General features: G+C 43.0%; 1 protein-coding gene across 3 annotated transcripts in view; it reads left to right on the top strand.

The window, feature by feature from the left end:
* Nucleotides 1-27,259, top strand: part of RETREG1 (reticulophagy regulator 1) — a 94,218-nt gene that overhangs the window by 5,964 nt on the left and 60,995 nt on the right. Inside the window, exon 2 of one of the 3 annotated variants that reach the window (XM_030207282.1) lies at nt 26,683-26,799. The exons of 1 other annotated variant lie outside the window; for it this stretch is intronic. In XM_030207282.1, coding sequence (XP_030063142.1) covers nt 26,795-26,799 — 5 coding nt within the window. In that variant the 5' untranslated portion in view covers nt 26,683-26,794. Of the gene's footprint in view, nt 1-4,305; nt 4,364-26,682; nt 26,800-27,259 lie in introns of those variants that run through there. One more of the 3 variants, XM_030207291.1, reaches the window with a different exon arrangement.

Raw genomic sequence — 27,259 nt, 5'->3', positions numbered from 1 at the left:
AATGTGCTACCTGCTTGGCATATCTGACCTTTCTACTAGTCCTCTATGTAATATCCAGATGTGCAAGGCTTGCAAAACACCTCTAGGACTTACCAGAAATGAAATACACTCACGGTGAGGTCCTTTTGCTATCCCTCTTTACCCTCACACAATGTGTGTGGGGGGGGGGGGGGGGGGGGGGGGGGGGCGGGGGGAGAGTGAGTGCACATACCCCACTCATCCACCATGCAGTCTTCTGTTTCTCTTCTACTTCATGCATCACATACATTTAGCCCTTCCTCTTTAACTCTTTCCTCTTTCTGCCCTCTGCCTCCTACCCGACTTCTCATCCTTCTATTTACTACAGCCCTCTCTCAGGCCCAGATGCTTAGAACTCAAGTGCTGTAGGTAACAGTGCCGGAAAACACAGGCACAAACACTGAAGAAAAATTACAGCAGAATGCTCAATACTAACATGTAAATTCAGTGTGTTTTTACTAGCAAAAAAGGTGCCAGGACTCAAATGCTAAGGCCACGCTTCAGGGGTGAGGTGAACACTGATAGACCCATCCCACAATAGCCAGGCCCCCTGCAACCAGTCACAGAATCTATGACAAGATAGAATTGGTGTGTAGAGCCTGAGCTCTTTCATTAAAACTTGGGGCCCATGGGTCAATTTTAGCAGACAGTGGAAAAGGTGCCGGTACTCAGTACCCCCAAGTCCCCCCTCAAAAAAAGCCCTGTGTAAATTATATGCATGCTGTTAGTGTTGAGCATTGGAAGTTAGAGGGAGGAGCCTGGTACATACCCATAAGAGCTATGCTGTGGGCACAGTTCTTGTCCTCATGCTTGGTCAAGAAGGAACAACTGTGGTCGTCGGAGCGGAAACCCTGGGAAGAACATAAACCAGACAGCAAAAATGTAAAAATATGCAAGTTAACCCCCCCCCCCCCCTCCATAACACCGGAGATGACACCAGAAGCAAGTTGCAGGAACTGCAGAGTTGCACACAGAGCTACAGGTTTCCAGTACCTGCAGCCTCCTGCATCAGGAACTTGCTCAAAGCCCACCTCTTCAATGTTGCTTTTGGCACCTAACCTTTATACCTTTCAGGAAATCTAGACTGCCCCTATTTGACTGACTGTACATTTGTCCTTTAGATTGTAAGCTCCTTTGAGCAGGGACTGACCTTCAATGTTAAATTGTACAGCGCTGCGTAACCCTAGTAGCGCTTTAGAAATGTCAAGTAGTAGTAGTAGGAACTAGAGATCTGCAGGGGATCCTTGAGATTAAGGAAAGATCAGCTGCCCCCATCCCTCCCTCTACTCCCAGGGACTCCTCTGTAACTCTGCATACTCACCCTAATGCCTGCTCAGAGCTGTCAGTAGTTTTAGGGCAGGAGGGTTTTGAACTCCGTTTTTCTGAACATTGGAGTGAATTGCTACTCCGTTTTTCTGAACATTGGAATGAATCGCTAATGGTCTCATTTACATCACATTTTAATACTGATGAGCTCACTTGCACAGAAACTTCAGGCGCCGCTTCCGTGAATGGTAAAAGCAGCGCCAAAACCTTTTGTGCATTAGGTGTACATTAACCTGCTAAAACTAATCAAAATGAAACATTGCAAGTCCAATTAGCTTTGAGCATCGGGACCCTCTGTCCTTTAGGGTCCCGATTTAGAACAGAAGAAGCATTCTCTTCCTGCTGGGCTCTAATTTCAGAGTTGATCACACGGTGGAGATGAAAACGGTAACTGAATTCAAAAATGCATGGGATAAATACAAAGGAATCCTGTTTGGAAGGAATGGATCCAAAGAAGCTTTTTAGCGGAGATTCGAAAGCAACACTGGTAATTGGGAAGCAAAGCCAGTGCTGGGCAAACTTTTGCGGTCTGTGCTCTGGTCATGGCTGGACAGATTCAGCTTCAGAAGTTGGAGAGCAGAGCCAGTGCTGGGCAGACTTCTATGGTCTGTGCCCTGATTTTGGCTGAATAGATTTGGATGGGCTGGAGTGGAGCTTTCAGGAGCTTCAACGTTAACTTCAGAAATTTTAGAACAAGGACAGAGCTGGGCAGACTTCTGCGGTCTGTGCCCTGAGGGTGGCAGGGACAAATCAAGACCAAATATACATTGTTGGGCAGGCTGGATGGACCGTACAGGTCTTTATCTGCCGTCATCTACTATGTTACTAAGAGCACAAAAACAGCCCCCTTTTCTTGAAGGGATATGATCAGGGCCATTGATGTGGCCCTCCCCCTCAAGACCACACAGGCTTCTTCTTTAGATATAACTGTACAATAGCTTTTATAAAGACAGAATATTGTAGAATGGGACTACCTTAAATAGCTGTCAGCTTAAAGCATTCTGAGCAAATTGGATTATTCTCAGTAATAGGACAAGGGTGGGCAACCTTTATACACAGAGGGCTCTATCAATGGCAGTACTATCCCTAGCAGGCCACAACATTCTGTAATAAAAAAAGTCAGCTCCATAGACCTGCTGTGATAAATAAGTAGTTAAAAACGTAACTAAAAATGATGGAAACAAACTGCTAGAGTGGCTATTCTTAAAATACTAGTAAAAAAGCCCCGTTTCTGATGCAAATGAAACGGGGGGGGGGGGGGGGGGGTGCTAGCAAGGTTTTCTTCTGTGTGCATGTGGGAGTGTGTGTGTCCCTGCCCTCTGCCCTCTCTCCCTTCCCCTGTGCTGTCTGTCCTCTCTGTCCCCCCCCCTCTGTTTGTGTTACAGAGATAGTGAGGGCTTCTGCCCTCTCTCCCCTCCCCCCTCTGAGCCCTTCACTGTTACAGAGAGAGCGATTTGATTTCGTGCTTTGCTGTGTTTTCCTTCACTGTATGTGTTACAGAGAGAGCGAGGGCAGGGCAGACACTCATGGGGAAACCGGATATCTCGCCCCCTTCACACTTCCGGCTGGAGGCTTCATTTAGAACGTTGGTGGTGCCTTTTATATATAGAGATTTGTGAAATACAGTAATAAAATCACCATGACTCTGGTTAATAACATTTCTGTGTATAGATCCCATGGTCTTGTGCAGGGGCATAGCCGGCCTTCCGGGTGTGTGTGTGTGGGGGGGGGGATGCATTCCTTCCTTCCCTCCCTACCCCTCCCCACGGTACCAAAAATACCTTTCCTGGTGGGGATGCTGAAGCCCCATCAGCCAAACTTTGTCCTCGCGCTGCTACAGTACAGAAGTCGTCATGCCGCCAGCCACTGACAAAGGGATTCCAGTTCTTCTGCGAACTGAGCATGTGCGAAGAGTTCTGGCATTGGTGGCTGGAGGCATACTGCCAACTTCTGTACTGCAGCGGCACGAGGAGGAGGAGGGGAGCAACTCAGCAGTGAATTTCTTTGGCTAGCAGGGCTTCGCCATCCTTGCCAGCCATTTAATGGGACTTGCACATTTGGAGTGGGCCTGGACCCAAAGTGGGAGAGAGGCCCCCCCTCCCACCGTGGTCTTGCGGGCTGCATACAATTCAATGGTAGGCCACAGGTTGCTCACCCCTGAGTTAGAAGAATATTAGTCACTGGCAGTGTTAGAACTGCTGAGAACAGGGTATTAATGTTAATACCCTGAGAGACCAGAAGGTGTTGAAGGCTCCCTTAGTGAGTCATGAATTTAATGACCCTGATTTCCTTTTACTATACATGATCAACGTATTTCAATTCCCATGTCCATCTTTCCTGCATGTTTTTAAAATTGTCGGTTAGGACAAATAACCAGTAAGTCAATGACTTTGTATCCTGATTGGAAGACATGCTGTCCCACAGGTCTTAGGGAGATATCAAGAAACATGGATGGCTCATCCTGGTTTGGATGCCCTGTTTGGTCTCTCCCACATCCTGTTGGTGTTCCTTGCACTAGTAGAGTACACAATACTGAATCATCTTTCTTCTTGAATGAACTCCATTTACCACTGCTCTCTGTTTCCTATCACACAACCCGTTTCTAATCTGGTCCGAGCTTATGTAGTGGGGAAATCAGTAAGGAGTTGCCACATTCTGTGCGTCACATTCTGCTGTGTCATGGCGGACATTCTCTTATGTTTACTACTGGCTCACATGATTGAACAGACACAGTACCTCACCATGACAAATTTTGAAAGCAGTAATCTGAAACTAACTGACTTTGTTTTCTAATAAAGATTTACTGGGTTGGTGGAGGAGGATGGAGAAGCAGGGAGGGAAGGCAACCCGAGAGGGAAATGATTAAGGGGGGAGGCAGGCCTTGATAGACATTTACTACAAATAGCTAAGAGACCTTTAATGATTTCCAGACAGGAAGGTTGCTGGATCTGTAGCCCGGGGCAGGGGCTCACTGCCTGTGAGTGATGGGATGGAGCATCTGTTGGTGACAGCTGCTAAGGTGACTGCATACAGTATGTATTTTGGTGATTCAGTGACCTGAAAGAAGAAAAAGAAATACAGCAGGGTCAGCTTTTATTCTATATAGAGGTTGTTTGGCCTAAGCCTGGAAAAACTGTCTTCATCTGTCAGTGTGCGCTTGATGGAAGAACATCTGAATCATTTGCAAATTGCTGTGTGTCACGATGCTGACAGCTGGGATTATAACCAGGTCGGCATTTTATTTTCCCGAGCTAACTCAGCCTATGGCTCCTTACTCCTGTGGATATATAGGGAGTTTATTTAAACAGCTTTGATCTTTTTTCTCTTTGTATACTGCACACACCAGCTTGAGCACCTGCTTTCTGCTGTGCTGAACTATGGTGTGCACTGATTAAATTTAAGGTAGTTGATACAGATTGGAATATTTCCTGAAAATATCTGTTTTTATGAGCATACCCCAGTATTTTAAGTGTGTAGTTTAAGTGGTTTAACAGTTATTTATAACTTTTAGTACAAGAAGAGTGCTGGGCAGACTTATACGGTCTGTGCCCTGAGAATGGCAAGGACAAGTAAACTCAGGTGTGTGTATATATATATATATATATATATAAAGTTTCACATATCAAGTAAAATGAGTTTTTCTTGTTGGGCAGACTGGATGGACTGTACAGATCTTTATCTGCTGTCACTTACTATGTTACTATTTTATGTAAGTTACTATGAAAGAAATTGTTGATTCCAGAATATTTTTTATGGGTTTTATTTGGTTGTTGTTCATATCTGGCCCTTTTTTGTTTCTTTTTGTGCTGAAGCGTGGGCCATTAACTAAAAGGAGCCGAAATAGCAGCATGAGCACTAGCACACAGAACCAAAGCTCTTCAGGAGAAACTAGCTGATGAAGCGTCTGCAGTGGTTTCTAGTAGCTACAGATTAGTAGAAGTGTATTCTTGAGCAACTGTACCAGGTAGTCATAGGTGGATTTTAGAGAACATGGGTATAGGCTCCCTCCTCTGCCCAGTGATTCAGATATTGTTACCGAATTGCATTTCCTACCCCTGATCTCTCTATGCACTGGTTCCTCCACCCTCCACTCCCAACCTAAGCAAGGAAAGTATGACTATAGTGGTAGGGTTTACTGACATGAACAGAGTACATCAACATGCAGAATCAATCTAGTCTGCCCAATTGGCTTCCACAGATGCTGGTTGACCAATGGCTTTCTCAGCTTCTTTATGACTGTGTCCTTTATGTTTATCCCAGGCATTCCTAAAACTTTGCTATTGTTCCTGCCTTCACCACCTTCTGTGAAGGGAAGTTATCTAATGTTATTCCAGAGAATACACTATCTGAGCCTCTTGTTGTCACTTCTACATCTACAACTTCCTTTCCAGTTAAAAAATTTTAGCTTCTTATGTACATTGAGATATCTGCGTGCCTCTTATCGTATCTTCCTTCTCCACTAAGTGGTATACATTCATGCCCTTAAGTATCATTTTGTAGGACTTCTCGACACTGCACCATTTTCATTGCCCATCTCTGGATGGCTTTTTCACGATCTGTGTACTTGAGTGTACAGGCCCAGAACAGGACACAGTACGTCATTAGTATGTCCCTGGCTCTGGGCTCTGGCCTCTGTTATTTCACCCTACTTGGCCACCTTGAGATTAACAGACATTTTCACCCCAAGGTCTCTCTTGACCATTGCAGATCAGCTTCTCACCTCCAGTCAGATACTGCTCTCTCGGGCTTCTGCACCCCAAATGCGTGATTCTTCATTTTTTTTTTAACTGAATTTGGTTGCCAAGCACAAGCCATTGTTCAAGATTGTTCATGCTGTCTGGTCCCTTAGGTATGTCCTCTTTGTTGCAGACCTTAGTGGCACCTGCAAGAACACTAGCTTCCCTATTAACCACTCTGCAATTTCAGTTAGCAAACTACTGGACAGAACTCACTCGAGGATCGATCTCTGTGTCATTTCACTGATCCCGTCTCCTTTCTTGGAGCGAAGCGCATTCACCACACTACCCTTTCTTTCTTATCACACATCCAGTTTCTAATTTGGGCAACCACATTAGAACCCTCCCTTTCTCAGCTCAGTTTATTTTTGAGCCTTCCATGTGGAACAGTGTCAAAAATGTTGCTGAAATCCAAGTATACCACATCTAGTGCATGGCACTGAACTAAATCTGAAAATCTCACGTAGGCATCATTCTTACCCCTTACTCAGCAATGTTGCTTTTATTTAAATGCTTTAAGTTAAAATGTTAGGGGCCCTTTTACCAAGCTGCAGTAAAAAGAGCCCTGTGCTAGTGGCAACTCTTTTTACAGCAGCGGGTGAAACGGTTGTGGGGCATGTGAAAGGCAATGAAAGTAAAACTGCCCTAAAGACAAAATACCTACAGTACCTGTAATATATAAAACCGCTTTGATTGTACCACAGAAAGGCACTACAACAAGAACCCATCAAAAAACAGACACAAAAGTAAAATCCTGAAAACATAAAAAGTGATTCTAATAATATACATTCCTGCTGACACGGTGAGAGACAACTTGGTTATAAGAGATGTCAATGGTGACCTTTATCTCATAAACCCAACAGAATGCAAGCAATCCTCTCACTTTGGTACAGACAACCATTTCTGTGACGTATCTACTATCCAAGTTGAACTATTTGAGAAAGAAAAGAAATTCAAATAGTCCTTTACTAGGCTTGCACAGAGGCGGTATGTGATGTGTGCATGGGATAAAAGTGTCGCCAATTCTATAAAGGGTGGCAAATGTTGGGTGTCCAGTGCCGCTAACTGTCTAATGGCATTTGAGCACCCAAATATCATTATTAAGATGGCATTTATGCACTGACATTTAAGTGCGTTTTTAGCACTAAATGCTAGAGAGGCCTATAGGAATATATGGACCTCGTTAGCGTTTAGCACATGCTTATTTTTAGTGCGTGCCAAGAACGCTACCATGGCTTAGTAAAAAGCCAAAATGTGCATAAATGTGGGAGCTGTCAAGAACAGTGGGAACTGGACTATGGTCTTCCAAGGATAAACAGAGAGAACTTCAAAATATAAAACTGAGAGTTTATTGATGACTGAAGACTTGACTCAGAACCATGTTTCGGCCGGAAGGCCTGCCTCAGGAGTCTGAACACTGTATCTAGTGAAAAAGTATCCAGTGATTCCAATATGATGTTGGAAAGATAGTCTTAAAAAAGATCTTTGGTAAATTGTTGTAAAGATGCAGTGATGTTCTCTAGTTGATGGCCAGATGCCCCCTTGCATCTGTGTTCTAAGTGGTTTTGTGCATCGCTGTTATAGAATACCACTGAACATGGGGCAAGGACTTACGTATGTAACTAATAACCACACGGGCAAGAGCTACGATTCTATAATGTACACATACAACGTTAGGAGAGAATGTGTGATAAATTCTGAAAATATTTTCCAGTTTGAATATTTTTCACAACACTAACAGATATGGGGCTAGTCATAATTATGCTGCCTGTATAAGCACAGTACACACAATTATAACCCTTTAAAGTACCAAGGCATCTTTCAAGCATGGCTCCTGCAAAAGAGTATCTCCATGCTAGAAAAGCTGATCAACCCTGTATGTGCTAGCAATACAGAAGACATTTAAGGGAAATAGATGTGTCTGAAACTGAATCTGTGCAAAAAAATGTTACACAAGAATTTGATTGGTAGATGGGCCACACATCACCAGTGCCTACCCAGATCAAGATAGGAATGGGGTTGGAAAAGGGATAGAGATAGGATGTCACATGTGGACATGGAATATATGATCTAGAAGCACTCAAGGGCAAATCCCACCTCATCTGCTCAAACAAATCTCTTCATGCACTCGCTGAGTATATGGCACAGTCTGACAGCACATGTAGCCCTGCGCATAGGGGGACAGCAAAGACTCAAAAGTACTGCTATGACTTCCATCTGCCAGGTCCAGTAGCCTGCACTATTCTCCAAACAAACAAGCAATAGGAAACAGCACTGGTTTAGCATTGAACAGGACTGACAGAGGAGGGTGACAAAATGGGAGTGAGAAAGGGGTCAACAGCCTGCACAACAAACATGCAATGAGTAGCATAACCCTGCCTGGAGGGGTGGGGCCAATGAGCTGTCAGTAACTTTGAGATGAAGGGGAGAATAGGTGAAGCAGGAGCACATATGCTCACAGGGACAATAAATGTGAGCAAGGCCGTACTGCATCATCCTTATAACCCCCCATCATGTAACCTCACCATCATGTAAGCAGTGTAACAATCAGCACAACACGCTGAGGGTGATGGGCTAGGAGTTCCCAGTTGGAGGAATGTAGCAGGACATTTTGCCACATCAATTCACTGTGGCTTGGCTAGCAGCACATTTCTGTGCCACATACACATCACATAACAGCCATACTGGGTCAGGCCAATGGTCTATCTAGTCTGGCATCCTGCTTCCAGTGCCCAACCCAGGTCATAAGTACCTGGCAGAAACCCAAATAATGGCAAGGTTTCATGCTACTGATCCCAGGGCAAACAGTGCCTTCCAATGATGGTCTGAACCTGGAGAGAACAGACTATCATAGGTCAGAAAAACCTCCAAAAAGATAAGACTTGTTTCACCAACTAACGGGTGGCGATCGCCAAGTTGGAAGGTTAATGGCTGTTGAACTGCAACTCCTCTGCAGACTTTGGATACTGGGATTCCTGATGAAGGATTTTCCAAAACAGAGCTTGTTAGCTTATCTCCAGATAAGTAAACATTTTTGAGTAGTTGCATTTTGAATTATGTTTGCTGAACCTTATCAACTTTATGCATTGTACCCAGTTTTGGGAACACCTGACAGAACTGTGATGAGAATCCTTTCAAGCTTTTTCATTGTATTGTATTGCCTATGAAGCTGAGGGTGTGGTTCACCATGGCTTGGATACCTGAGAGGAATCATTTATCACATTAATTTTTTTGTTAATTTGTATATTTTCTACTGTCGTTGGTTTTGATTGCACATTGGTAACTTTTTTGTTTTGGGAGTATTGTGTGTATTTCCTGGTTTTGGTTCATTTGTTGGCTATATCAGTAAATCTACGCCAGCTGTAGATCCAGCTTTCAAAAGGTGAACTGTGAATACATTCTTTTTCATACTGAGCCATCTACATATTGGCCACGGAGGGGGCAAATGTTGCCCCCATAGCAACCTGACTTCTGTACATATAACTTGTCTACCAAAAGGGAATTTTCTTTCATGGCTAGCCTAGAAAGTTGTATCAAAATTTCAGTGGGAATTTAAATGTGGTCTTTCCTGAGAATCCAAACCCCTTCAAACATCTAGAGCATCATCTTGAGGAATAGAGGTGTACAAAGGGGTTACATCCAACGTGAAAATCAAAAAAGGAAAGGAACTGGAATTAACACCCTTAAGATAACTTAAAAATTGGGTGGTGTCTCTTATATAAGGACACTTGAAAACCTCAGTTCTCAAAAATTGGTCTACAAAGACAGACAAAAGTTCCTACAATGATTTCCTGTCTCTGAAGGTATGTTTGGTAATATTCTGAGCACGCCATGGTCACAGTGGTACTACCCTATCCACACTCAAAGTCTATGCTAGTGAGAGGCAATGTGCAAGGATATCACAAGCGATATTCAAAGTATGTATGCCACATACTATTTAGTAGAGGAATGACATGGCCCTCAACTATCCTAGATACAGATGCCCTCTGTCACAGTTGGGCAGCCTACATATCTGTGTGTGGGGGCGGGCCATTAGAAGGTATGTGTAAGCTTCAGCTTGAGGTTTATGAAACTGTAGAAAACTGTTCATCATAGGATCCTAGATTGGCATAAATGGGATCCAAGCAGTCATTTCATGTGGCATAGCTACATTGCTTTTATGCAGTCATACCCATGCCAATGGGTTGAATATGACCTTCATCCTTAGAAGTTCAGCTGAAAGAGTTACAAGTGATACAAAAATAGTCAAAGTGCTCAAAACACAAAGTTAACTTAGGCATTATACAAGGGACTGAGCATCTAAACAGCACATGAAATTTAATGTAGACAAATCTAAGGTGATGTACATGGGGGATTGATGGGTTCCACTCAGCAAATGGATCTCGGAGTCTTTGTGGGCAATACTTAGCTCAGTATGCCGCAGCAGTATAAGCACCGAGCTGGAGATCATTCAGAAAGGACTAGAAATCAAAACAGAAAATTATGATGCAGTGTGACTGCACCTCAAGTACTTTGTGCCATTCTGGTTGCCACATCTCAGAGAGCAGAACCAAAAATTTTATAGAGAGGAAATAAAATGATTAAAAAGCTGGAATGGCTTCTTGAAGTAGTGACAGAGTAGACATGAAAGACAAACAAAATCCTGAGTGGTGTGAAACAAGTAGATAGGGAATGACTATTTACTCTGTGCTAGGACTAAAGGACATTCAATGTAACTTACTAGTTACATTACATTTATAGACACCTTACGTTAAACAAGGTTGAACACAAAGTGGTTTACAACAAAAACAGAGTATGTACAATATCCTCACATAATACAGTAATACACACCTCCTTTCCTGCAACCCAGTTAAGTGTTTTTTGGCACTGTGCCTGCTTTTATAAAGTTACTTCCATTATGCAGCAGACTTCAAATGAAATCTATAAAGTGTTTTTTTCTGTTAGTGCATAATTCAGCGATGAAATTTGCTGTGAGAAAATGTGGCTAGGGATCCTAACATTTTCTAAGCTAAAAAAAAAAAGAAATGGATACACTTTCAGAGGGCAAGCCTATTAACTATTTAGCCAGATAGCCTTCGGTGTCTCCAGCACCTGATTTTATTTATTTATTTGTTTGTTTGTTACATTTATATCTCACATTTTCCCACCTATTTGCAGGCTCAATGTGGCTTACATAGTACTGTAAAGGCATTCGCCAATTCCGGTATAACAAATACAGTAATGTTGTGGTAGAATAAGGTTCATATGTAATAGACACATTAGGGAATCGTAGAGAGGAAAAGTTCTTATATGTTCATTATGAGCTTTGGTTTCGTTGTGTTGCAAGGTACAGGCGTTTATGTTGGGTCGGTGGGGTATGCCTTTTTGAACAGGTTGGTTTTTAGTGATTTCCAGAAGTTTAGGTGATCATAAGTTGTTTTCATGGCTTTTGATAATGCGTTCCATAGTTGTGTGCGTATGTAGGAAAAGCTGGATTCATAAGTTGATTTGTATTTGAGCCCTTTGCAGCTTGGGTAGTGAAGATTTAGGTATGTTCGTGTTGATCCTGTTGTGTTTCTGGTTGGTAGGTGAGCAGCATGGTAGGTTGGTAGGTTGATCACTGATAGACAAGATGCATCGTTGGTCTAACTCACTGTGGGGCTCTTTTACTAAGCTGTGTAAGCGTTTACATGCGCCCAATGCATTCCAAAATGGAGTTACCGCCTGGCTACCGCGTGGCTCTTGCAGTAACTTCATTTTTGGTGCGTGTCCGATACGCGCATCTGAAAAATAATTTTTATTTTTGGCCACACGCAGGTCATTGTCTTCCGGTTACCATGTGAGACTTTACCGCTAGGTGGTGGTAAGGTCTCAGACCCAAAATGGATGTGCAGCAATTTTCGTTTTGCCGCAAGTCCATTTTCGGCAAATATTCTAAAAAAGGCCTTTTTTACAGGCAAGCTGAAAAATGGATCGGCACACTCCCAGAACCCGTGCCTACACTACTGCAAGCCATTTTTCAGCACGCCTTTGTAAAAGGACCCCTGTGACACTTGTGTTCTTAAGTTCTTCTTCGTGTGGTGTCTAGACTGCTTTTCCTTGTTTGTGCAATTTTGTCTCTGTTTTTATAGTCCTTTTTCTGTGGAGAGGTGTTGCTATGAACTCTCTGGAATGTCACTCTGCAAGAATTGTGGATCCTATAATTAACTGCCTTTGTTTTGTTTCCTGCTGCCAGGTGTCCATTATAGGTCAAGCAGGTCTTGGCTATCAGGTGTCCCTTAAAGTTCAGGTGGTTCTGAGTTTGGCTTTTCACCATGTCTTGGGGAGCTTGCAGTTTAGCTAAAAAAGTGGTTCATGTACACAGCCCCCATTAGGACCTGTTCTGTACCTAAGAACCACCTGGGGGATTGGTCACACCCTACAATACAAAATTACTACCAAAACATTCCTTCTGTGGAGCTGACCTTTAAAGCTTGATTATTCAGCAAGAACAATTATATAATAAACTAATATTTTTGTACATATATAAATAAGTATTTCAAAAGATGAAGATCTTCAGTTAAATTAAGCTGGCAGTATAGACTTAACATAAAGTGCCAGTAATTGCTAATGCATCATTGGCTGCAGTTCAGTATACACAAAGCAGTTCAGGCAAAGGTTAACGTTTATTGTATTGATATTTTGAGCTACCTCTGCTTAATTATTCATGTTTTGGGGCACTATGTTAGTAATGGCAGGGATATCTTCTACAAAAAGAGAGGAGAGAAGGAGGCAGGACATAGAACCATTGTCTTAATATAAAAGCATGCCAGAATACCTTATCTTGTATATCAGTTTAAATGAGTTGCAGTATTAATTGATATGCAGATAATCATATGAGAAATACCATATTCTTACATGCTTGAGATATATAGATATAGATGTATTTCTACATACACAGTCACACATACACACACGGGCTGCACATCGCTAAAAAATTTAATCGCATGACTGTGATTACAATTTTTAATTGCAAGGGGTCTTTTACTAAGCCGTTTTTAGTTCACAGTAGAAATCAGCTGGTGGTAAATGCCAAGATGCCCATAGGAATATAATGAGCGTCTCAGCGTTTACCACTAGCTGATTTCTACACTACTACTGCAGGTTAGTAAAAGACCCCCAAAGCGTCCCCCTTTCATTTCCTCCAGCATAGAGCAAAAATATAGACAGATGTAAATTCTCAAAACTGACATATATTTCAAATACTAAACTGAACATAAAACATTTTTATTTCCTTTGTTTAGTAATTTTATTTTTCTAAATGTCTTGTTCCTTCCACCTGTCCACCATGGGCATCCTCCCCTCCTCCTCCTTCTCCCTCATTGGGCACCCTTCCCTGCTCCCCTACCCCCTTGGTCACCCTCTCGTCCTCCTCTTTCCCCTTCTTCTCTCCCTCCTCTCCTTCCTTCCCCCTTCATCTCCCCTCTTCTCTCCCCCCACCCCCATGGACAACATGTTCCTTGTTTGGTTCATCTCCCATTTTGGGTCCTGGCATCTGCTCCCCTCCCCTCCCCCTCCCCCCATGATCTGCATCTCTCTTCTTCCTCCCATGGGTCCCAGCATATCTGCTTGCCTCTCTCCTCCCCCTGATTCTCCAAACTTGTCTTTACAGTCAGCAATGCTAAACATGCTGCGTCTCTCTAGCCTGGAGCCTCCCTTTGTAGTGTCCGGCCCAGTGCCTACAGGAAACAGGAAGTTTCAACAGAGGAGGTGGGACACAGAGGGAGGCTCCAGGCTAGATAGAAGTAGTGTGTCTTTAACACTGCTGAATAAGGCAAGCTTAGAGGGCTTCCAGGGAGAGGGAGAACGACAAATACCGGGGAGCATGTGGGGGTTGTAGCATGAGAGAAAGTTGCCGGAAGGATGAAGCTGAGAGATCTTGATAGGTAATGGGGCAAGGAGCTCAATATAATTAATGGATTAAAATTTTTAATGTAAGTTAAAATGTTAAATTGTTAGTCATGTTAAAACACATTAACACTCTAATTCTATCTATAGCGCTCAAAATTGTGCATGCAAATTTGGGTGCATGGCCAAACTGTGCACACAATTTAATTGCTTAACAGGCCAATTAGTGCTGACAATCACTATTCTATAAAGATGTGTACATTTTTCCATGCGGCTCCAAAAGGGGGCATTTCCATGGGAGAGGCATGGGCATTTCTAGGATTTGTGCGCAATGTTATGGAATTTTGGGGATCCGTGCTTAATTTAGGTGTGGGGACTTACACCAGGGTTCTGTTGGTGTCAATCCTCGCACCAAGCACTATTCTATAATGGCACCCAACTTGGAGCACCATTTATAGAACAGCACTTAGCACACTTTTTGGTACCCACATTTGGGCACCATTTACAGAACCGAGGCCTAAATGTATAGCCCTAATATATACACGCACTCATTGTGCCCAGTGTAAGGTACACAAAGATAACCTACCCTAGCTGAGATAATATTTAACTATCTCTCTGACCTCATGTACACCTTTCTTTAAATTAGTCACCTTACTTTCTAACTCCTCTTACTCTCTTACCTATCTATATGTTCCATCTTTGTTTATACCCTACGCTGTCTATTAAAATGTTCTATTACGTATTGTGTTGACATTGTAAGTAGTACACTATGCCATACTTTGTATTGTTTGAATATTTTTACTGCTGTATTTGCCTATTGTTCATGTTTGATCTATTCTTACTGTACACCGCCTTGAGTGAATTCCTTCAAAAAAGTGGTAAATAAATAAATAAGCAGCATCTCCCTTCCTTATCTGCTTTCTTTGTGGTGTCCAGCATTTCATAGCAACATAGTAGATGATGGCAGATAAAGACCCGTACGGTCCATCCAGTCTGCCCAACAAGATAAAGAAAATTTCTTTCCTTCTCTATCCCCCCCCCCCCCCCCCCGTGTCCAGCATCTCCCCATCCTCCCCAAGGTGTTGAGCAGCTTCCCTTCCCTGCGTTATCTGTCAGCCCTGAATATACACAAATGCTTAGGGCCCCACACTGGGCACAGTGAGCATTTCAGCAAGCTGACATGTTGGTGTTGCTGAAGGGGGAAAAGAAGGGAAATGAAGAAGCTGATCAACTTGGGGGAACGATGGGGAGACTCTGAACATAGATAGCAATTGCCAAGTCTGTGCCGCCCTACATGGATGCCTAGTCTGTCTTGTGTCGGCCAACCCTGTAAAATCCCCAGTAAAACACAGGGAAATTGTCCATGTTGCATGGTAGGGTGGGAAATCTACCCTGTTGGAGTAATTTAAATGAGGCCATAAGTTCCAAGTACAGGCATTGAAAGCAAAAAAATTGGAGATTGACTGTGCAAGTGCTGTGATCATCACTAGTTACACAGCTTCACCTGCACTGCACAAGCCTAGCAGGGGCTGCTGCACAGAAACACATGCACTGGTTTCCAGTCCTGCACAACACATGTCTGCTCCTCTTATACATTTTTCATAGTCCGCGTTTATTTGATGTACCACACCTTCTAGAAAGTGATGCAAATGCCATGACCCAAGTGTCTGGCTGCACCTTGCCACACAGGCACCAGCAAGCCCTAAAACATCCCACTACCATACCTATCATTCAAGAGCGTCAGCTGCATAGCATCCCTGTTGTGCTGGGCAACACAGTGCATTAAGACTGGAACATGGAATGCCAGGGACAGCATCATGTGATTAACGCAGGGTCTCTCCCTCTCAAATCAGCCAAAAATATCAGCTGTCTCAAAGCCCCTGTCCCTAGGTTAGATGAATATAAGGAAATCATGATATTGGCTAAGGGAGGCTCTTCAGTAATCTGCAGGTTCCAGGAATTCGTACATATCCTATATCTCTATCGAGTGTTCAGAAACATTAAGGCCTTCAAACAAGGTTGTTTTTACCAATGCATAAAGAGGGCCCAGCCATTAGCCGTGACCTTACTGAGTTTGTAACTTTGCTGTTGATCTGTTTTTCTTTCTCTGGAAACTACTGCATTTACATTGGTGCCAGTTGCACTGTGTATGGCTGAGGCTGACTGCTTTGCTTATTCTGAACCTGATAGTACCAGCCTGTGCCACTCCAGGAAATAGAAAAGCTCCCTGATGTTCATATTCATTGGAAACCACATGTGCTCGGGCCATACCATGCAGCTAGGGCAGGCATGTGAAGAGCTGTATATGTTGTCACTGGTCATTAGACAAAAAGCCTGGAACAAGCCTGGGAGGGAAACCTACTCTACAACTCTGCAGCCACTCATAATGCACAGAGGCGGCCAGCTGACAGCGTGACCATGTGTGCTGTCTGTCCACACTACAGAGCAAGACACCTTCACACCCTGGTCACCTAATCCATACTCCCCATGATTTATCCATGCAGCCTAAAGGTCAGCTCCCTCAATCAGACCTCAATGATCAAAACTCCAGTGTCATACAGAACAGTGCTAGAAAATTACCGCCGGGACAGCATGGCAAAAAGACTTCCTAATGCTCAACGCTAATTATATGCAAATGAAGGCGTGCTGTTATCAATGAGCATTAGGGAGTTCAGGGGGAGGATTTCCGTGGCGTGTGCGTCAAGCACAGTTCTTGTGCGCATTCCCCAGGGGGAGCAGGGGCCTGTGCCTGCGCCGAAGAGTGGAGACCAGCAGGGAGGATAGCTCCATATACAAGTTTAGTACATAAGTAATGCCACACTGGGAAAAGACCAAGGGTCCATTGAGCCCAGCATCCTGTCCACGACAGCGGCCAATCCAGGCCAAGGGCACCTGGCAAGCTTCCTAAACGTACAAATATTCTATACATGTTAATCCTGGAATTGTGGATTTGTGCATTTACTTGTTCTTGTGGTTCTCATATTGGTGCTCTGTGCAGGTGCTCTGGATTGTTTCACCTGAGAGATGCTTCTCTTTTCCTCTGGTTCAAAAACAGGGGTCCCTTCAAATGCAGGGCGTAGGAGTTAGTGCTAACGTGCTTTGACTTTTTTGAAGGCTATGTGAAAAGTTGTAAAATGCCACTTTTCTCTTCATGAATCCAACCCTAACACCAGCTCCGAGCTGGCATTAGATTTTCGGTGGTAAGGGCATGCTTGCTTACTGCACTGTCGTCCGAGTATATTAACAAGAGGGAATAGGAAATGGTCACATTTGCATACGTTTGCATGCTGTTTGCGTTATCCGGCAAGCTCGCTGTTTCCCACAGTAGGACCTTTTGAACATTGTTCCTCTGATCCTATTCCCACCCATCTACTTAACACTATCTCTCCTACTGTCATCCCGTTTATCTGTCATATCCTCAATCTTTCACTGTCCACTGCGACTGTTCCTGATGCCTTCAAACATGCCGTAGTTACACCACTCCTTAAAAAACCTTCATTGGACCCTACCTGTCCTTCCAACTATCGCCCCCATCTCCCTCCTCCCTTTCCTATCCAAGATACTTGAACATGCTGTTCACCGCCGTTGCCTTGACTTTCTTTCATCTCAAGCTATTCTTGATCCACTTCAATCTGGCTTTTGCTCCCTTCATTCAACTGAAACAGCGCTTGCTAAAGTCTCCAATGATCTGTTCCTGGCCAGATCCAAAGGTCTCTATTTTATCCTCATCCTCCTTGATCTATCTGCTGCTTTTGACACTGTTGATCACAGCCTACTCTTTGATACGCTGTCCTCACTTGGATTTCAGGGCTCTGTTCTTTCCTGTTTTTCTTCTTATCTCTCCCAGCGTACCTTTAGTGTATACTCTAGTGGATCCTCCTCTACTTTTATCCCACTGTCAGTTGGTGTACCTCAGGGATCTGTCCTGGGACCTCTTCTCTTCTCCATCTATACTTCTTCCCTTGGTACTCTGTCATCCCATGGTTTTCAGTATCATCTTTACGCTGATGACTTCCAGATCTACCTCTCCACACCAGAAATCTCAGCCGAAATCCAGGCCAAAGTATCAGCCTGCCTGGATGTCTCAGCGCCATCTGAAAATAAACATGACCAAGACTGACCTTCTCATCTTTCCCCCTAAACCAACCTCTCCTCCTCCCCCATTCTCTATTTCTATGGATAACACTCTCATCCTTCCCGTCTCATCAGCTCGTAACCTTGGGGTCATCTTTGACTCCTCCCTCTTCTTCTCTGCACATATTCAACAGAGTGCTAAAACCTGTTGTTTCTTTCTCTATAATATCAGCAAAATTCGCCCTTTCCTTTCTGAGCACACTACCAGTACCCTCATCCACACTCTTATCACCTCTCGCTTAGACTATTGCAACTTTCTTCTCACAGGTCTCCCACTTAGTCATCTCTCGCCTCTTCAATCTGTTCAAAATTCTGCTGCACGACTAATATTTTGCCAGTGTCATTATGCTCATATTAGCCCTCTTCTCAAGTCACTTCACATCCGTTTCCACATACAGTTCAAACTCCTCTTATTAACCTATAAGTGCATTCACTCTGCAGCTCCTCAGTACCTCTCCACTCTCATCTCTCCCTACATTCCTCCCTGGGAACTCAGTTCACTGGGTAAATCTCTCTTATCTGCACCCTTCTCCTCCACTGCTAACTCCAGACTCCGTTCCTTTTATCTTGCTGCACCATGTGCCTGGAATAGACTTCCTGAGCCGGTACATCAAGCTCCATCTCTGGCCGTCTTCAAATCTAAGCTAAAAGCCCACCTTTTTGATGCTGCTTTTAACTCCAAACCCTTATTTTATCATCCTCACTTTAATATTTTCTTCTCTTGTTGTCCTGTTTGTCTGACCTAATTAGATTGTAAGCTGTGTCGAGCAGGGACTGTCTCTTCATATTCAAGTGTACAGTGCTGCATGCGTCTAGTAGCGCATTAGAAATGATAAGTAGTAGTAGTAGCATTGTGCATTGGTAACCACGGGCACTACAACAGCATTAATGGCCTTTAGTGCCCGTGTTTACTTTTGAGCATCAGGGCCTCAGACATTATCTATCCTTTCATGCCCCTCCCCAAACTACAGACAGGTGGCCATGGCACATCACACAATCATATAACGTCCATGCCCACAGCATACCTATACATATCACCAGAGGTGCTCATCAGTATCACACCAAGACCCAACACAACTAGATGCCTTGACTGTCCCCATGTGGCCTCTTTAAACCCTGATGACAGCTGACCAAATACTCCCCTGCACCGTATTACATGCCCATGGCCAGGATACAGGGTAGGCAGGTCTAGGCATTAGACCAAGGATAATGGGGGAGGGGGAGGAGGGCAGTGAAGAAGCAGCTCTGAAAGATTTACAATGCAGCCACCTTCTCATGCATGATGTTAGTGTGCAGGGGGTGGGGGTACAGGTCAAGGTAGGCATACAGAGGGGAAATGCTGAACATAGGAGAGGATAGGGACACTGAGAGGGCAGATTCTGAACATGGAGGAAGGGATAGGGACAGGGACACAGAGGGGAGAAACTGGACAGGACAGATAGAGTTGCAGAGAGACAATGAATGGTTGACATAGGGAGATAAGAAATGTCAAATGGCCAGAAGACCCTGCAAAGACATGAAAAAAGTAGGAAAGAGACCCTGGGACTAAAGCGAATAGAAAAATGAAATGCTCAGACAAGGGTAGAAAAAAGTGTGTATATATATATATATTTTATAGCTTATTAATTGGAGTATGTTAACTTTTTGCAATGTAGACAAAACAAGAACAACAGAGTCCTCACAAAGTAATCAATATTAAAAAAAAAACCCCAATAATAATGCGTTTGGTGGTAGGGTGGGGTATTAGTTTGGGGGGAGGGGTGGGCAGAGTTTAAGCTTACGGATGATAATACTATTTTGTTCTTATTTAGTTTATTACAACGGGAATGTTCTTTTTACCTGTTTTATGGGTGGGAAGACTGCTTGTTCAGGTTGCTCCTCAATTGTTTTGCAATCATCACATAACGGGTTTAGCTGAAGGCGAGAGGAGGTAAGAACAAGCCTTTGGTGGGGTTTTTTTAGCTGGATGGTTAACAGTCTCTTCCCCTTGCATATTAGGTACGTTTATGCAGCAGCATGACTTCATGTTATCAGATTTTTGTTGGTTTACATATGTTCCGACATTGTTATATTGTCACCTAATGTAGCTGTTTATTACTTGGAGGGAGGAGGAGACGAGTAGAGGCGGATGAACTATTGTTAAAATGTTGGATGATATGATCATTGTTATCTTGTTAAGCTGTTTTGTTTGCATATGTTGTAATTTGCTGGCTGAATCGGCTATCTCATGAATAAAATGTTGAAACATAAAAAAAAAAAACCAAACAAAAAAACCAGGGAGGGTGACTTGGGAGCCAGGGTAATCCAAGGATGAGTGCCAAAAAATTCTGGTTGAAAGAATGTGCTTTGTTAGTGCCCATGACAATTCAATAAAGCCACAATCATGTGCTCATAAAGTGCAAACGTCCAATGATTGCAGAACAGGGTCTGAAATGGAGATCAAAAGACTCGACATGGCTGTATTTCAGCAAGAATGTCAGCATCAAGATTCATATAATCCATTTGAAAATCTCAATGTTGCACGTTCATGAACTTCAATAGAGTAAATGAAGGTAATTGCACTGTTTGGTGGCTGTCCCTGTGCCAGGGAGCACGCAGTGTGTGGGTGATGACGATGCTGGGCTCTGCCTCTGCCGTGTTGAGTCTTTGCTCTCCTATTGAGACCACTGTTTTGCAATCATTGGATGTTTGCACTTTGAAATGTACTTCTGGTTGAAAAAATGTGCTTTATTAATGTCCACTATAAAATTTTTCCACTCATGCTTGGACTACTCTGGCTCTTTCTGGGTCATCTTCGCTGTTTTGTTATGTTAGCTTTTGGAAATGTGCATTCTGATCTTTTGGATTATCAGTTTCTATATCTGTAGTATTGCTGCATGCAGAGTGTGATTTCACGAGGTTTCCAGTTCAGTGTTTTTGCCTTCATATCACTATTACTGATCTGTGGTCTTTTGTTTCATATTGTTGAGGGTCTGTCAGTGTTTTGCGTGTGTGACCAAAGTGTGCGGTATTCTGCTAGTAAGTATCTATGTAGAGATATTGTTGCAGTCCTGTTTGCTCTGTTTTCTCATTGGGTGGTGTATTGGTGTATTAGGGCCTGCCAGTGTAATATTTACAGTGCTGCCTTTTCATGCATAAGGTTGTTGTTCTTGGAGTCCTGGGGGTTAGTGCTGTTATGGTACAGTAAGGTTCTAGGTGTGTGTTTGCACACGTTTGTGCAAAGTGTTTTGCAGTGAAGGGATTGTGTGTTGACCGTACTGAAGTGACATCAGCACTTTAATTTAATTTTAGTTTGTCATAACATCAGACATGGTGTTAGAATATTTTGCAGGACGTAATGTTGAATTGTTTCAAAGATGTGTATGTGGTTTAGTGTTGGTAAGTGCTTGAAATAATTGAGTTTAAAATATGATACGTCTTTTATGATATATAAATTTATTTTTACATGCACGTGAAGGTATTACTTATCAGTACCTTCCTTAGGACTCAATCTCTTCTCCACCTTGACAAATTGTATACACCAAATGCACTGCGAGAAAACCCTCACGCGCTAGCCTTCAGTCTCACTAATTAGAGTGGGAACTCTTCAATGTTTGGGAAAGACTATTTTAGCATCTCTGCACTTTGGTCCAGCATCTTTCTTCCCTCCCCTTTTACTTACTCTTTTTTTCTGTGTGTTGTCAGACAATTATGGAGTAGGACTTGCCTCCTACCCCACCCCCTTTAGCCTCCCCAAACAGCTGGGCCACCAACCGCCTATGTCTGTGCATTTTATTTTTCTAAGAGGCGAAAAAAAAAAGGAGTGGGAATGACCAAAGCAATGAAACAGGATATACTGTTAAGTCTTTTATTATAGGTGTCCACAGAAAATAGCACCAATTTAAAGCTTTGAACAGTCAAACACTGAATGGTGGACTCAGTTAGAAGCTTTGATCAGCCAAACATTGAATAGTGGTACGTATGTGGTGTAGGGGTTAGAGCTATGGGCCCCCAATGTAGTCACTGTGGGTTTGATTTCCATTGTGGTTCTATCTGGTTATATTTTATTTTTCCATCATGTTGGTCCCAATTTCTCTTTCCTCTCTTCTGCTAATTCTGTTTCCAGCAGCCACTGTCCATTTGTTATTTATTCTCTCTCCTCCTGTCTTGTTCCATTCCCTTACTACATCTGATTATATTGATCTCTCAAAGCTCTCTCCTCTTTTTTTGCCTCTGTCCACTCAAATTTCACCTTCTTACTCTACTCCTTTTCATCAACATAACATAAGAACATAAGAGTAGCCATACTGGGTCAGACCAATAGTCCATCTAGCCCAGTATCCTGTTTTCTAAACAGTGGCCAAGCCAGGTCACAAATATGTGCAGAAACCCAAATCGTGGCAACACTCCATACTACAAATCCCCGGGTAAGCAGTTGCTTCCCGTGTCTGTCTCAATAGCAGACTATGGACTTTTCCTCCAGGAATTTGTCCAAACCTTTTTAAAATCCAGATACGCTAACTGCTGTTAAGCTCTGGCAAAGAGTTCCGGAGCTTAACTATTCATTGAATGAAAAAATATTTCCTCCTATTTGTTTTAAAAGTATTTCCATGTAATTACTTCGCGTGTCCCCTAGTCTTTGCACTTTTTGAATGAGTAAAAAATTGATTTACTTCTAGTCATTTTACACCACAAAGGATTTTGTAGACCTCAATTATATCTCCCCTCATCCGTCTCTTTTCCAAGCTGAAGAGCCCTAAACTCTTTAGCTTTCCTCATACGAAAGGAGTTCCATCCCCTTTATCATTTTGTTTGCTCTTCTTTGAACCTTTTCTAATTCCACTATATCTTTTTTGAGATACAGTGACCAGAATGGAACGCAAGACTTAAGGTGCAGATGTACCATGCAGCGATGCAAAGGTATTATAGTATTTTCGGTCTTATTCACTAACCCTTTCCTAATAATTCCTAGCATCCTGTTTGCTTTTTTGGCTGCTGCCGCCGCACACTGAGCAGATTTCAGCTTATTATCTACAACGACACCCAGATCTTTTTCTTGAGCGCTGACCCTCAAGGTGGACCATAGCATCAGGTAACTATGATTCAGATTAATCTTTCCAATGTGCATCACTTTGCATTTGTTCACATTAAATTTAATCTGCCATTTGCACACCCAGCCCTCCAGTTTCCTAAGGTCTTCCTGCAATGTTCCACAGTCCGCACGTTTTTTAACAACCTTGAATAGTTTTGTATCATCTGCAAATTTGATCGCTTCACTCGTCCCGATTTCCATATCATTTATAAATATGTTAAATAGTACCGGTCCCAGTACAGGTTCCTGCGGCACTCCACTGTTCACCCTCCTCCACTGAGAGAAATGACCAAAATACAGCGGCCAGATTGGTTTGTGGAAAGTCAAGGTTTGAAAGTGCCACGCCCCTCCAAGAGAAACTACATTGGCTACCTGTCAAATATCGAATCACCTTTAAACTCTGCTGTCTAGTTCACAAAATCCTATATGGTGAGGTACCTGGCTACATGATTGATCTCATCATCCTACATCTCTGGAATACATTTAGACTCTCCCGTTCATATCTTACCCTTCATTATCCAGAATGCAACAGCATCAAGTACAAATCCACGTATGCTACCTCCTTCTCTTTCATCAGCACTCAGCTTTGGAACTCTTTGCCAAAGACCATTAAAACCATCACCAACTTTCAGGAAATCTCTAAAGACCATGTTATTTGGAAGTGCTTATCCCACTGCCTCTGCATGTGTCTCCACTGTTGAAAGCGCATCGATCTAGAGACATTTTGGACACATTCCCCTTCCCTCTTCCCTCCAGGTTTCCCTAATCCTTCTGTCCATTCCTACTCTTCCCCAATATCTCTTGTATATCTCTTGTAGGTTTTTCTGCTTTATTAGCTTCATTTTACTGCATTGGCGTCTGCCTTTGTGGTCCGTTGTAAGCCACATTGAGCCTGACACTGTTGGGAAACTGTGGGGTACAAATGAGATAAATAAAAAATACATTTAACCCTACCCTCTGTTGTCTGTCCAATAACCAATTCCTAATCCACACTAGAACCTTGCCTCCTATCCCATGACTCTTTAATTTTCTCAGGAGTCTCACATGAGGAACTTTATCAAAAGCTTTCTGAAACTGTAGATACACTACATCAACTGGCTCACCTTTATCCACGTGTTTATTCACGCTTTCAAAGAAATGAAGCAAATTGGTGAGGCAAGACTTCCCTCAGCTGAACCCATTCTGACTCTGTTCCATTACACCATGTTTGTCTATGTGTTCTGCAGTTTTATTCTTTATATTAGTCTCCACTGTTTTGCCCGGCACCGACGTCAGGCTTACCGGTCTATAATTTCCCGGTTCACCCCTAGAACCCTTTTTAAAAATCGACATCATATTGGTCACCCTCCAATCTTTAGGTACTACGGACGATTTTAACGACAGGTTACATATTACTAACAGCAGATCAGCAATTTAATGCTTGAGTTCTTTGAGTACCCTTAGATGTATGCCAACCGGTCCAGGTGATTTACTACTGTAATTAGTCAATTTGGCTCAGTACATCTTCCAGGTTCACTGAAATTTTTTCAGTTACTCCGCATCATCACCCTTGAAAAACATTTCCAGTACAAGCAGATCTCCATGGATTCCCTTGCAGGCTTTCTGCTTCCGATGTACCTGAAAAAGTTGTTACTGTGAGTTTTAGCCTCTGCGGCAAGTTTCTCTTCATATTTCCTTTTAGTCTTCTTTATTAATGCTTTGCATCTGTCTTTCCAGTGCTTATATTACTTCATATTTTCTTCATTTGGGTCCTTTTTCCATTCTTTGAAGGACAATCTTTTGGCTGTAATGGCCTCTTTTACATCACCTTTTAACCATTTTGGTTTACATTTTCTCTTCTTTCCACCTTTGCAAATATGTGGAATGCATCTGGACTGGGCTTCCAAGATGGTATTTTTGATTAACATCCATGCCTGATTTAGCTTCCTAACCTTTGCAGCCAATTATTTTAGTTTCTTTTTAACCATTTTCCTCATTTTATTATAATTGCCCTTTCAAAAATTACATACATCTAAAGTAGAATTCCTTTGCGGGTCCATATCAGATAGTAGCTCAAATTTGATCATGTTATGATCACTGTTTCCCAGGATACCCAACACTGCCACCTCTTGCACTATGCCCTGCACATCACCAAGGACCAGATCCAAAATGGCTCCCCCTCTCGTCGTTTCCTGGACCAGTTGCTCCAAGAAGCAGTCGTTTATTACATTTAGAAATTTTATCTCCCTGGCACTCCCTGATGTAACATTTATCCAGTCAATATCGGGGTAGTTGAAATCACCCATTATTATAGTGTTGCCCAATTTGCCAGCTTTCCTAATCTCTGTAAACATTTCTTCATCTGTCTGTTCGTTCTGTCCCGGCAGATGGTAGTACAACCCTACAAAAATACTCTTTCCCTTCACACATGGAATTTCTATCCATAATGATCCCACATTGCTATTTGTGTCATGTGGAATGTTTATTTTGTTTGACTCAATTCCCTCTTTAACATATAGCGCAACCCCCCCCCCCCCCCCATTTGATCCTCTTTATCATTGCGATACAATTTGTACCTTGTTAACACAGTGTCTCATTGATTGTCCTCTTTCCACCAAGTCTCTGAGATGCCTATTATATCTACCTCATCATTTAGTGCTATATATTCTAACTGTCCCATCTTATTTTTTAGGCTTCTAGCATTTGTATACAGGCACTTCAAATTGTGTTTTTTTCCCCATTGATCTACAAGCTTCTTAGAAGTTGAAGGGGATAATATGCATCCTTTATCCTGCTCTCTCATTAAGCACACCTGGCTTACTTTCAACATTCCTGAAACCTCACTTCTGGGATTCCCTAAATGTCCTGTTTCAATAGTATCCTTCAAGGACACTCCATACCAAACCATGCACTCCTGGGTGACTGTTGGCTCCCCCTGCCCCCCCCCCCCCCCCCCCCCCACACACACACAATTCTAGTTTAAAAGCTGCTCTATTTCCTTTTTAAAAATTAGCACCAGCAGCCTGGTCACTACTTGAACTCTTGGCAGCCGTATTGAAGCAGCACCGGGAGCAAGACAGGTCTGCAGCTGCACCGGGCAGGAAAGAGATATTTTTTTCCTGCCCTGAGGAGGCCACTAGACCACCAGAGCACTACAGTAAGGTACAGGAGGGGATGGGAGGAGATGTGAATAAAGTCATGTGGGTGGAGGGAGGCTGGAAAAAGATTGGAGAGGGGATATACATGGGGGGGGAGAGAGGGAATCTGGCTTCCTTGGGGGGGGGGGGGTCAAGGTGACAGGGGCAGGGTTGTGTGTGACAGGGGCTGGGTGGGGTGTGACGGGGGCGGGGCGGGGTGATATTTTGTGTCCTCTTTTTTTTTTTTTTTTTCTCAGGGCAAATATGGTAACCCTACCTGACTGGGAATAAACTTGTAAGGATACAAGTGAAGAGGGTGTGTGTGTGTTGGAAGAGGGGGAGCATGGGTGACAAACAGTGATTTGTTGTCATTTATTTAGGGCTTCTGTTTTTTTTCTGGATTTTTATTCATCAGATCATGGAGCCTGAAAGCAGCTCAAGCTGACACCACCCACTGACTTTGAAAGTGCTGCCATTGCTACTGCCAGAATTAGCAGCTCCAAGCTTTCCTTGGGCACTGCAGATTGATGAAGTAAAATCTCCAATAAACAAGATCTACCAATAATTATGATGGTACTCCTAGGGGAATTCTGCCCTAAAGCCTTAATCCTGCATATTTGAGAAACAACATTTTTTCTCTTTATTGTATTTTAGTTATGGCTCAAGGACAGTAGTTATATTGTGTTATTGTGACTAGTTGCAGAATTTTGCAGAATTCTCAAATATTGTCTGGGGGAGGGAGTTGTTGAGAATGGGTAGGAATGTAAGAGGAATGGAAGGGGTAAGCGTGAGGGTCTGCTGCATGCTGAGAAAAAGCTGGCAGAAAATGCTGGAACTTCAAAGGATTGTGGTAAGAGCTGGTTGGAGGAGGAAGCACTGATTAAGGGGTCCTTTACAAAGGTGCTCTGAAAAATGGCTTGCGGTAGGGTAGGCGCGGGTTTTGGGCACGCGCCGATCCATCTTTCAGCGAGCCTGTGAAAAAGGTCTTTTTT

Source organism: Microcaecilia unicolor, chromosome 1, assembly GCF_901765095.1.
Source record: "Microcaecilia unicolor chromosome 1, aMicUni1.1, whole genome shotgun sequence".
Lineage (NCBI taxonomy): Eukaryota > Metazoa > Chordata > Amphibia > Gymnophiona > Siphonopidae > Microcaecilia > Microcaecilia unicolor.
The sequence above is the reverse complement of the archived record's forward strand: the minus strand, read 5'-3'. Positions and strand labels throughout refer to the sequence as shown.